At 34.3% G+C, this 12,547-nt stretch overlaps 1 protein-coding gene across 3 annotated transcripts in view; it reads left to right on the top strand.

Annotated features, from left to right (window-relative positions):
• Positions 1 to 11,615, top strand: part of SNX13 (sorting nexin 13) — a 93,097-nt gene extending 81,482 nt beyond the window's left edge. For all 3 annotated transcript variants that reach the window (XM_068972342.1, XM_068972341.1, XM_068972340.1), the window contains exons 19-23: positions 377 to 448; positions 2,773 to 2,918; positions 3,186 to 3,254; positions 4,805 to 4,917; positions 8,284 to 11,615. In XM_068972342.1, coding sequence (XP_068828443.1) covers positions 377 to 448; positions 2,773 to 2,918; positions 3,186 to 3,254; positions 4,805 to 4,917; positions 8,284 to 8,531 — 648 coding nt within the window. In that variant the 3' untranslated portion in view covers positions 8,532 to 11,615. The remainder of the gene's footprint in view (positions 1 to 376; positions 449 to 2,772; positions 2,919 to 3,185; positions 3,255 to 4,804; positions 4,918 to 8,283) is intronic.
• The last annotated feature ends 932 nt before the right edge of the window (positions 11,616 to 12,547 follow it).

The raw sequence follows: 12,547 nt of genomic DNA, 5'->3' as shown, positions 1-12,547 counted from the left end.
GAAAAAAGATTGCAGTTCTATTTTCTGACTGTGCTATTCACTTTTGTCTTTAAATCATTTAACATTTCTTAGCTTTAAATTCTAAAAAGTATGGAGGTTTGAAAGACTTAATATCTCCTTCCAACTCAAAATGAATCCTTTTTCTTTTTTAAGGAAAAAAATCTGTTGATAGTGAAATAATTACCCTTTTATATTTGGTTTTTAATTTTAGAGTGTTAATACTTTGTTAATGCTCTATAACTTTTATCTATTGTCCCCAGAATCAAATCAAGTGCTCTTTATTATATTTGATACTTGTTTCAGTTTATTATCTTGTGTTCTTTCATTTTCTGCTTTAGTGTGTTTACCTTGTTGTTGTTGTTGTTTTTAATACTAGGTTCCTCCTTTAATTCCCAAGACTGATTCAGATCCTGAACATTGTCGAGTTTCAGCTCAACTTGATGATACTGTGAGTTAATTGTTGTTTTGGTAGCAGTCAATTGGAATTCAAATCATACTTTGCAGATCTTTTTAACTTTTTAATGAACTATAATATGTATATGTCATTAATATACTTATATTTTAAACATTAAGTTTGATGAATTCTTACAAACTGAACATACCCAAGTAACCAGCACTATAAACAAGAAGCAGAATGTTGCCAGTACCCCAGAAAGCCCCTAATGCTCTCTTCCTATCACTGTCCTCTCCCCTGCCAAGGATAATCACTGTCCTGACTTCTACCCTGCTTTTATACTTTATATAGATGAAACTGTAAGGTATGTACTCCTTTTAGTCTGGCTTTTTTCGTTCAGCATTGTGGTAGCCTTCCATGTTGTTCTGTGTGGTTGTGGTTTCTTCATTCTTGTGGCCTTACAGTACCACATTTTGTAAATATAATACAATTTATTTGCTATGTTATGAACAGTACTCCTATAAACATTTGGGTACATATCTTTTGATTAAATAAGTATGTATACATTTCTCTCTGTACCCAGAAATGGAATTGCTTGGTCAGGGGTTATGAATATATTCAATTTTAATAGATACTCTCAAATAGTTTTCCACACTGTTGTACCACTTACATTACCATCAGCAATGCATGAGAATTTCAGAGGTTCACAGCCTGCCAGAATTCAATATGTTTATGTTATGCCTTTTTAATTTTAGCCATTCTGGTTGTTGTATATCATATGGATTTACATTTCTCTGATCATAAGTCTGTTGTCCATTTGAGTGTCCTGTCTTATATGTCTAGTCCTTTCCCCCATTTTTCTGTTGGCTTGGCTGTCTGTCTTTGTCTTTGATTAGTAAGAGTACATTGTATAATCTGAGTATTGGTTATTTGTCAGATACAAGTATTTGTATATTGTAAATATCTTCCACTTTGCGTGCTTTTATTCTCTGTGTATAATCTGTGTCTACTGCACAGTCACATAGATGTTCTCCTATGCTTTTCTTCAAACATCATTTTTCTTCACCATGCCAAAACTTAGATTTGCTATTCATCTAGAATTGATTATTGTGTGTAGAGTGATGTAGGAGTTCAGTTGACCTAAGCACTATTTATTGAGAAGACCTGCTTTCCCCATTGTATGTTTCTCCCTTGTTACAAGTTAAATTGTTTTATATATTGAGTCTGTGCTTTATATTCTGTCCTATTATGCAGATTTATTTTAAAGTTATAATTATCCCCTTCAATTTCTCATTGGATTTCTTTACAGTAAACTGTCTTAAAGATAATATTTTTGTTTTTTCAAGAATATTTTAGAATGTTTATTGTGTGTTGTACTGTTATAATATCCGTAACATTATGCCTTTTAGTAAATGTTTATAATTTGTTCATTAGAATTGTTAGGTGGCACTAAGCTCATGAATATACTTGATCAGAGAATAGAGCAGTATTGAGAGTAGATAAGCCATGAACTTTTGATATGTAAAGAGAAGGCACACTTAAGAAAATGTTTACAACACAGTGAAAAATGAATGACTCATGCTGTTTTCTCAGTATTCAAATTGCAACATTGATGAGGAAATAGAAAAGAATAGCTTAGTGATCAAAGAATTAGAAAATTACTAGCAGTCATGCAGTTTGTTGCAGTTCTGGATCTGCACCTTTCTCGTTTTCTCTATATATTTCCACATCGGAGGATTCTCATTGTCTTCCTTTACTTTTTATATCATTAATTGAATATTCCCATGGTGAAAGTGTACAAATTCTTACTTGTTAAAAATTAAAAGAAAATTCTAGTGATTTAGTCACCTTTTGTAATGTTAGCTGTGTACTGGATTTTATTTCAGGTTTTTTATTGTAAGAATGCCTAATATGTACAACTCACTAACCAAGCAAAGCAAAATGTTCTGTGTAGATTTTATTTTGTTCTATTGAATAAGAAGAAATGTTGAGACTATTTTGTCCTTTTGAAAAAGTTGCTCCAGAGAATAGGCAGAGGGGCTAGCTAGCATGTATTATAAACTAACAGAGACTCTAGTAAAAGATCCCAAATCCTAAGGTCAAGGTCATCATGAATCCACTTTGAGAAGTTTTTTTCAGCGCCGCTTTGAAGTTTACTCATCATTGTAGATTTGTTGAATTCTGTTTTCTGTCAAAACAGATGTTAAAAGTATTTTTTGCTAAATTAGAATAAAAAGTCAGTTATAAAGGCTATAGTATAACTTGTTCTCCAACCTGTAAATTATAGTAATCATTTGGTAAAAGCAACAAAATTAGCCATTCACAAGAGATAGATAACTCAGATAAACGTATCTCATTTCTTCCCATTATTTTCTCAGGTGGATGATAATATTCCACTTAGGGTAATGCTGCTTCTCATGGATGAAGTATTCGACTTAAAAGAGAGAAATCAGTGGTTGCGAAGGAATATCAAAAACCTACTTCAACAACTTATAAGAGCTACATATGGCGATACTATTAATAGGTACCACTTTTTTAAAAAAACAAAAAACTACTTAGAGCTGATCTTACTTAGCTTTTAAAGTTTTACTTTTAGAATTAGATTACCCAAGCTTTTGTAGGGAAATTTCTTTCTGTGGGCCTTTGAAGAAGGTTATTGAAGCATTCTATTGCTCTCAGAGATAATCTACACACAAATTAAGTTGCTTACTCCATGAAAGAAGTAATATTTCTCTATTTGATTTACCTTCTAAAATCTTGACCATACTCATTTAAATTTCTTTACTTTCAGAAAAATAGTTGACCATGTTGATTGGATGACCTCACCGGAGCAAGTAGCCGACTTAGTGAAACGTTTCAGGTATGTCTTTAAAAGACACAGTCTTCTGCAGGTAGCACAGAGTTGAGCATTGTTATCACTAACTTTTATTGCATTCCTTTTCTTTTTGGCCATAACATTGGTTTTAATCATCACTGATGAGCAAAAAGACTTGTAAAAATTATAATGAACATTTATCCCTTGGATTTATTAATCTTTGTTTTCTTTAGAACCAGAATAGAAAAAAAATCTGTAAATGAAAAAGCTTTTTAGATCTTAGGCTACATTTTATCACAGTAATGTGGCTTTAAAATAATTGAAATATTACATGGCATGGTCATATAATCAGATTAACTAGTTTTGGAGATTAATCTTTCTCAGTTGTATTTGCTAACTTTGATTTTAAGTGAGATATTTTAGAAATTTGTTTGTCTGACCATGGTCTAAATTTTTATTTAGACCCTTTTATTTATTTTTATGTAGGCTCTTTTATTTAGAGGTTTTTTTTAGAACCTCTGAAAAGGTTCAGATTAAGAGCAGTGATACTCCAGTTCATATATCAATTCTCCAAAAATGTTCTCAGCCCCTTCTCTGTATCTAGCCCACTTAACTGGGGACTGAGAGGTAAGATTCAGTCCCTTCAAGGAATGCATGGCACAGCAGAGAAATAAACATCTTTTCTAACAATGAGAGATAAGCAGGACACAAATATGCATGGCATCATGTCCTTTGAAGTAACAGAAACAAGGCAACTATCAATAGCGTACAATATTTGAGTGGCACCGTCCAACTACTTGACTATAGCCACTTTCTGATTTTATCCTCCTTTACGAGATAGGGGTTTTTGTTTTCTTTTTGTTACAAGGAAATTGAGATTTTGAGAAGTTCAGCAGCTTGTCCAAAGGCTCACGTGCTAGAAAGTTGGGGAAACAAGTTTCTCTGATCTGAAGCTGAGTTTCTCCTCACTGTACCATATTGTTTCTAAAAGCTGAACTGCCTTCCCTGGCATGTTCATTCTGTTTCAGGGTGGGTAAATGTTGTTCCTCTGGAGGGCACATTGGAATCACTTGAACAGCTTTAAAAAGTACTGACTGATCCTTAAGTCCCATTTGCAGAGTCTGACTTAATGCATCTGGTGGAAGGCCTGGACATTGAGTGTTTAAAGCTCCTAGGTGTTTCTAATGTGCTGTCAGTTAAGAACTGTTCTGCCCAGGGTCTCTCTCAGACCAGATCCCAGGTAGAAGCTTAGTTATTGCGCTTAATTCCTCTCATTGGCTTGAAGAACTAAGGAACAGTAATCAGCACACTGTAAAGTAAAGAAGAATGGATTATATAGGTGAAAGAAACATTGTAATCAACACAGCTGTAAGATGTGGGTGCAGTTACTCCAGGGCATACTTTTGTTATTCTTTTCTTGTGTAAACCCTGCACTTAGTTACTATCTGTTGAATATCACACCTGTATAGAATTTCAGAAATGTTTCCTTTTTCTGTTTGCATTTGTGTTTTCTGTAGAAAATTAGAATAATTTTACCAACTTGTATCATTAGAAAATGAAAATGTTTACAAAATTTATTTAATCTTCTTAAATAGAGATGCCTTTTGGCCAAATGGCATTTTAGCCGAGACTATCCCTTGCAGAGATAAAGGTATTCGAATGAGAACAAGAGTTGCAGGAAAAACTAAATTACTTTCAATTATGCCAGGTAAGTGAACATTTTTAGCATAAATCTCAATTTGTACTTCCGAATTTATGGCATGCATTGAGCATGCCAAATTTAGCTGCCTTTTGACTATAATAACTTAACAGTTTGATGGCTTATATACCAGGAGGCATTTTGCTAGTTATTTCTCATATATGTTTAACTATTCCTCATAACAATATTGAAGAAGAAAATGGCAACCCACTCCAGTACTCTTGCCTGGAAAATTCCACGGGTGGAGGAGCCTGGTAGGCTACAGTCCATGGGGTCACAAAGAGTCAGACACAACTGAGCGACTTCACTTTCTTTCTTTCTATAGTTCCTTTTGGAGCAGGAGATGACAACCTGTTCTTGCCTGGAGAATCCCATGGACAGAGGGGCCTAGTGTGCTATGGTCTATGGGTTGCAAAAAGTCAGACACAACTAAGCGACTAACACACACACATACACACACACACACACACACTAATATATAACAATATTATAAAGCCTAGGGAGCTGTTAACATCACAGCTTTAAATATGAGGGAAAAAATCAGCTGAAAGGGGTTGAGTGTAAATACCCAAGGTAGATTCCCTGGTATCTACCTTGGAATAGATGGTAAAGAATCTGCCTGCAATGCAGGAGACTGGGGTTCGATCCCTTGGGAAAAACGATGGCCACCTACTCCAGTATTCTTTCCGGGAGAATTCCATAGACAGAGGAGCCTGGTGTGCTATAGTTACTCCATGGGGAATCCTATGGACAGAGGAGCCTGGTGGGCTATAGTCCACAGGGTCACGAAGAGTTGGACACAACTGAGCAACTAAAACACACACACCCAAGGTTTAAGGAGTGAGTATTGGAACTCTGACTTAGCTTTGAGTTCTTAAAACCACTGTATTCACCACTTCAGTAAAAATTATACTTTTAACCACTTCTCTTTGCTGTCTTGAAACGTTTTAAGAATAAAGTTGATAAAATCTGTGACAGATGAAAGTGAAAGTCAGTCGTGTCTGATTCTTTGTGACCCCATGTATACAGTCCCTGGAATTCTCCAGGCCAGAATACTGGAATGGGTAGCCTTTCCCTTCTCCAGGGAGTGTCCGCAACCCAGGGATCGAACCCAGGTCTCCTACATTGCAGGAGGATTCTTTACCAGCTGAGCCACAAGGGAAGCCCAAGAATATGGGAGTGGGTAGCCTTTCCCTTCTCCAGGGGATCTCCCCAACCCAGGAATCAAACAAGGGTCTCCTGAATTGCAGGCATATTCTTTACCAACTGAGCTATCAGGGAAGCCCATGACAGATGAAAGGGCTAATAATGAAGTATAATGAAGTATGAGGTTTTCAGAAAAAGAATATTTCTTCTGTTTAAGAGAACAAGCACATTTTTTCAAAGAATCGCTTTGAAACATGCTTAACCTCTGTTAAAACATGGTCCTAAAGAAAGTATACATGGTGGCATTCTTTTGGTGTAATTTGAATTATTTTAGAACTCTGCTATCTCACTAACTTAGATTTACTCTGTCCATTTGTCTTCTCTCAGTAAGAGAAATTTTGTTTGGTTGGGTTGTTGATTTCTCCTATGGTGATAAATGTCTTTTAAAATACCTAGATATCTCTTCTCCACATTTTAATTATGGATGTAGGGAATAGAAAAATACTGAAGTTTTCAGTATCTATTTCTTTTCCTATAATTTTGTTTTTCTTTAAATTTTCATTATAGATTTTAATCTATAATTCTCTTCTGTCCATTAAATTGGATATTTGCCACATGGCTATTTATTCCACTCGACTATACTGTTGCATTTGGAGATAAAAAGCAAGTTATAGAAATAACATTTTAGAAAAATAAAGGGAAACAGTAGCCTAGGATATTAATATACTTTTATAATAAACCAGATGGTGCTTTAGACGTACTCAGTTACGGAGTAGAAAGAAATCTTAATGCATTTGTACAATAAATATTTATTGAGAGCATTTTGTGAGCCAGACATTATTCTTTACACTGATCTTTGCCTCCTTAGAGTTTACATTCCACTAGGGGGACACAAAAGACATAACAAAAGAAATAGATGAAGCACAGTATATTGGATAGTGCTAAGAGCCAAGGAGACAGATAGTGCAGGAAAATGGAAATGACAGGTGAGTTGCAGTTGTGAGTGGATGACACTTACATGAAGACTTGAAGGAAGTGAGGAAAGATATAAAAATAGGTATTTTTATATGTACAGAATTCCTCACCTGTTTTTTAGTAAATTTAAAAACTATTTGCTTAAAATTATATTGCACCGTAGTTAGAAACATACTTTTTGGGAGTTGCGTGTTTCTTTTGAAAGCAATAAAGTGTTGTTTGGGGGGCCCTGTTTATAAATAATTAGGAATGATCCTTCATGATGTTCCCTTACTCAAGTGTCTCTAGTAACTTGATGTTGCCTGTGAGTAAACTCCAAATGTGCCCACCCTGCTGGTTGAAGCACTGCCAGTTTTCCATTCTTTTCACCACTTTCTTTTACAGGAATCCTAAAATTGAGCCAAATTGTTCTACCCCATTTCTTGAGCCTGTCTTGTTTGTTTGTTTGTTTTCCCCACTTGGTGCTCATTTCCTTATTCATGTTCTTAAATCCTTTATCTGTTTATACCAATCAGATCCTGCCAATGCACTGTTAGTGTGTTACAAGTTTTTTTTAAATCAGAGATCAAGTTTCTACATTTCTTTGTAGTAGTTCTCATTGTGCATTAGATGGAGAATATTTTTATAGTGTTTTAGAGTTTACAGATCACTTTTCACTTTATCTCATCAAAGCTTTATAAATTCTCACAGTAACAATGATATTGGTTATTATAAACAGATGAGGAAAGAAACTCAGGGTGGGTGAGTTATATAGGTGTTAAGGGACAGGCCTTCCCAGATGGCTCAGTGGTAAATAATCCGCCTGCCAATGCAGGAGACACAGGAGACGTGGGTTCCAAACCTGTATCGGGAATATCCCATAGAGGTGGAAATGGCAACCCACTCAAGTATTCTTGCCTGGAAAATCCCACAGACACAGGAGCCTGGTGGTCTGCCGTCCATAGGGTCACAAAGAGTCAGACACAGCTGAGTAACGTTAAGGGACAAGATTATAACACATAATTTGGGGTTTCTGAGTCTGGGTCCTGCTTTCTCTGTTGTTATATTGCCTCCCAATACCACACAAGTGTGTGCATAATTGTGACATATATAAGTTTTAAGTCAGTTATTAAACTTATATTAAGGTCATTCACTGAATACTGGTTATTTATCAGTCACTCAAATGTGTACTTTACATGTTTTAACTTAGAATACTTTTGGCCTTGTATTTCCTTTGGATAATGAATTGTGTTTATTTCCCCTCCCCTTATTTAGATGAACTGAAGCACATTATTGGAGCTGAGACAACACGGAAGGGTATTCTTCGTGTTTTTGAAATGTTTCAGCACAACCAGTTAAATAGGAGAATGGTTTATGTCTTTTTGGAAGGCTTTTTGGAAACCTTATTTCCACAGTATAAATTCCGTGAACTTTTCAACAAACTGCATTCACGGTCAAAGCAGATGCAAAAATATAAACACAAACTTCAAACTACTCAAGCGCCTTCTTTACAGAAAAGGTGACACTCCAATCTCTGAAACTGGTGTTCATTTTGTCCAGGACTAATGGTATGGACGGATCTTCTGGGGCTTAACTCATATACTGTTGTGTCTGCACCAGTCTTTTAGTGTCTCAGAATAGATTATTAATACATCATATGACTGCCATTCTTCTCATCATTGTCTGTAATCCAGCCACTTGTACCAAGAGAGATTTCTGTGTCTTAAATGATTTGGTGCATATTTTTGCAACACTGAGAGGATACTGCCTACAGCTCAAGCAAGAATGACATTGGTCTCTTCCGTTTCAAACTAATCAGCATTCTCCAGCAATGACAAAGTGCCAGAGTGTATATATGAGAGTTAAGGAAAGCACAAAACAATGGTTCACAGATAAATTGGCTAATTTGTTTAACAGTGGGAAACTGTGCAATGTACTGTTTGGAGGGGTTTGTTTTGCATAATGGTTTTGTATATCTTTGTCAGAATTTTGATATAGTGTAGATTAGCCAGGTGAATGATCTTTGAAACATCTGTTTCAGGTCTAGGGAAAATGACAGAATGCCCTTGAAGTATGAAGTGACATTATATCCAAATTACACTTTTGTTTTCATGACATAAAAACCTAGTGTAAAATAAAACCAGTCACAACCAAAGTTTGATTGGATTTGTTATTCATTGGTAGAAAACAGATTTTAAGTAATTCTTCTATGTCTTAAGGGTTCTAGTTTGCTCTTATGGTACTCATAATTAAGTTTCATTTTGGCATTCTGTGTGCAAAAAGGAGCATATGGTGGCTCTTACTTAAGTTTTGAAGTTATTACAGCTTTCTTTAAGAGATTATTGATTATATAATAGGGGCTAGAATTTGTTGAAGGAACTGCCAAATACTTCTTAAAATATGGAAATTTTAAAAAAGTACTCTTGAAAGTTACTCTATGATAATTTTAAATTGTGTGATCTAGACATACGTTAGGTGATTGCAAAAATAGCAAATCAAAGGATTAAATGAGCTTATAAGTCCTATGTAAATGTACAAATTCCTAACTCTATTACAGTGTACATATATGAAAAGAAATAATGAAAACAGAACTATAATATTTTTTAAAATATGCTTTTATTTATATTTTGCATAATGTAAAATTCTACTAAATAAAGCAAGTTGGCAAAACCCCTCGGTGTATACATTTAAGTCCCTAAAATAATTTTATACCAACAACAAAATACCTTTTCCAGTTTTGGAGCTTCTGCATTTCCTATAGTTTTCTCAGTCTCCATTTGTCCATCTTGGAAGTCTTCATATGTTTTATATGCAGGATTTCTGCATAGTTTAACTTCCACTGACTAAGTGTTTGGGCGTCTCAGTGTTTTTTGTTTTGAAAATATTTAACACTAAAACCTTATAATAGTGAAGCTATTTATCAGACCACTGAGCCAAGATGCTGGTGTTAAAAGAACTTCCGGGTGCTTAGGATAAAGGGACAGAGTATTGGTATCCCAGTTGTTTGGGAGTTTTAAGATTGGAACAAGATGGTATTGTCTTGTTCTTGCTGAGATCCTACTTACGAAGCAAAGCCTGATAGAATAAAGCCTTCCTTTAAAGCTTTATGATAATGATCATATTTATTAATAATGCTGTTATGCATACTTATAGTTTGCATATATTCAGCCTGTGTTGCATGTCTTCAGAATTACATAAATTAAATCCCATTCATTTAAACTTCCAAATGAGAAAAGATCTTTATTGACTCTGGTGGAAGAAATAATATTTCTTCTCAATGTATCTTCCTGCCCCAGGCTTTAGAAGAAACATGTGAAACATGTCTGTAGGAAGCATCAGCGTGGCCGTAAGTGCAATGATTTTCAGATACACCCCCGCCCGTTTCCAGTATATTTTTGACATAAGTAAATATTAAGAGTAAACAGAAGAATTCATGTAAGAGTCTACTGTGTACATGTGAAAACGCATTTCTAGATAATGCGAGGAACGCTGGCCATCAACCAGGGAAAGGTCATGCAGTATTGCAGATTTTCATGAAGCCCTGCAAGCTAACTGCAGTCATACCAAAAACTATTAGAGTAAGTGGGTTTTTAAAGTAATTTTTCTTTAAAAGAGTTTATATTTCAAAAGCAGAAATGTCAAATGGTAGTCTTTGTAAACGGTTGTGCATCTTCTCTTTGCACATCTGTGTTTTACATCAGAGAAAGCCTTGGTCATGCTAAAATTAGATCCACTTTTTGAGTGATTTGGTCGAGCTGTGTGTAAAATATTTAACCCATAAGTACAGTGTACTATGTTTAATGAAGTTACTACATTTAATGCATTTATTGCATATATGAATATATACAGGAAGAGGCTTTATGTCTTCTGATATTTGATTTTTGAATGTGTTTTTAAGTCAGTGGTGCCTTTAGGCAAGAACCTTCAAAATTAATCATTCTTTGAGTTTTTCTGATTTTTCAGGTAACATAAACTATTTAGAAACCATCACTACTAACTTACAGTTCATTCCTCTAAAAAGTTGATTGTATGATTTAAATGTAATACTTAGGTGGGCATTTCCTGTGATTAGGGTTTTCTGAATAGTTGCTGAAAACAATTGTGCCATTGACCAATGGATGCACTTGGTTAGCCTTAATTTTTATTTTAAAAAACATTTAAAACTTTCTTGAATATAGCAGTTCCTTCATTTTAAGTTTCTGCTGTGGGTGTTTGGAAAAAAATCAAACAGTTAAGCACTACTAGAAAGTGTACCAATTTTTTAAAAATTAAGAACAATATAAAATTTCACAATCTAAAATTTTAATTTGTGCAATATTTTCATTTAATGCATGTGTATTTGAGTAATTGTAAAATAAATGAATTTTTACTGTTTTGAGATCTAGTTAAACTGTCTTCTTAACCCAACAACTTACATTCCGTTGTTGTTGCATCCTTTTATTTAAGGACTTGTTTTAAAAGTCGTTTTGTCACTCCTTGTAAAATTCTTTTGTTATTAGTAAATTTTGCTTATAGGAGCATGGCTCCTGTATTACAAGGGAAAAATATAAAGAGCACATTTTAGGATTACAATTGTTTAAAGATAACTTGTGCATATCATTGTACAATAAGTGTCAACTGTGTGCCTAACTATTCTATCAATACTTCTTTAACAAAGAAGAAACAGCAATCAGAATGTCAGTTATTTTTATTGAACTAAAAAGATTTAAAATATTATTTGGTTTGCATTATGTTTTGTCCATTAGAAAATACTAATAAAGTATTAACAAACCTTTTTGTTGAATTTTATTTCATAGTGATGTATTTTTATTACTTTTAAAAAGTGCTTGTTCAGTTGTCTTACCTTTAGTATCTGTGTGTATTTTCCTTTCTTTTCAATTTGGAAATCAAGCAACTCAAGTTCCAGGTTGATGGATAAACTACTGGGTGATTACTGACTTACTACAACAAACTGAATTTACTTTTTCCTTTCATGGGGCAAGTAATTTACTACCTCAGCATTAAAGAAACTTCATTCTTCCCTACATACAAAATTATAATTTTCCCATAAAGGGAAAGACCTATAAGTAATCTGTTAACAATTTTTGTTTGACCTCCTTTTAAATTCATAATATGCCTGCTGTGATGAGGTTTCAGTTTTAAAGGCAATAGATTCAGTACTCTGCAGTGTAGCTCTGCCTCATTGGTCATAGTATTTGCAGCCATCTTGGATCTGGATCCACAGACCTCAGACATCAGTGTGATTGATTACTCCTCCCCTAAAAGGGGCAGTCACATTGTTTCTCAAAATACTTACTGTAAAATATGGACCCCTTTAAGATGTTCATGAAGAAATAATTTTATACTTTTATGTAACTTACGCAAATCTATATACTATCCAAAACCCTGAAATCTTCCTTCACAATTCAAATGATTGTATCAAAGGTTCTAAAAATTTATATAATAAAGAACTCTGTTTAACTTTGCTTTTCTAACTTCCCAAACTTAGTTAACTATAGAATCTTTTCTTATAAATATTTATAAATGGGTTTCCCATGTG

This window comes from Capricornis sumatraensis, chromosome 5 (genome assembly GCF_032405125.1).
Source record: "Capricornis sumatraensis isolate serow.1 chromosome 5, serow.2, whole genome shotgun sequence".
In the NCBI taxonomy this organism is placed as follows: Eukaryota; Metazoa; Chordata; class Mammalia; order Artiodactyla; family Bovidae; genus Capricornis; species Capricornis sumatraensis.
Note: the sequence above shows the minus strand (reverse complement) of the source record. Positions and strands in the feature narration are given on the sequence as shown.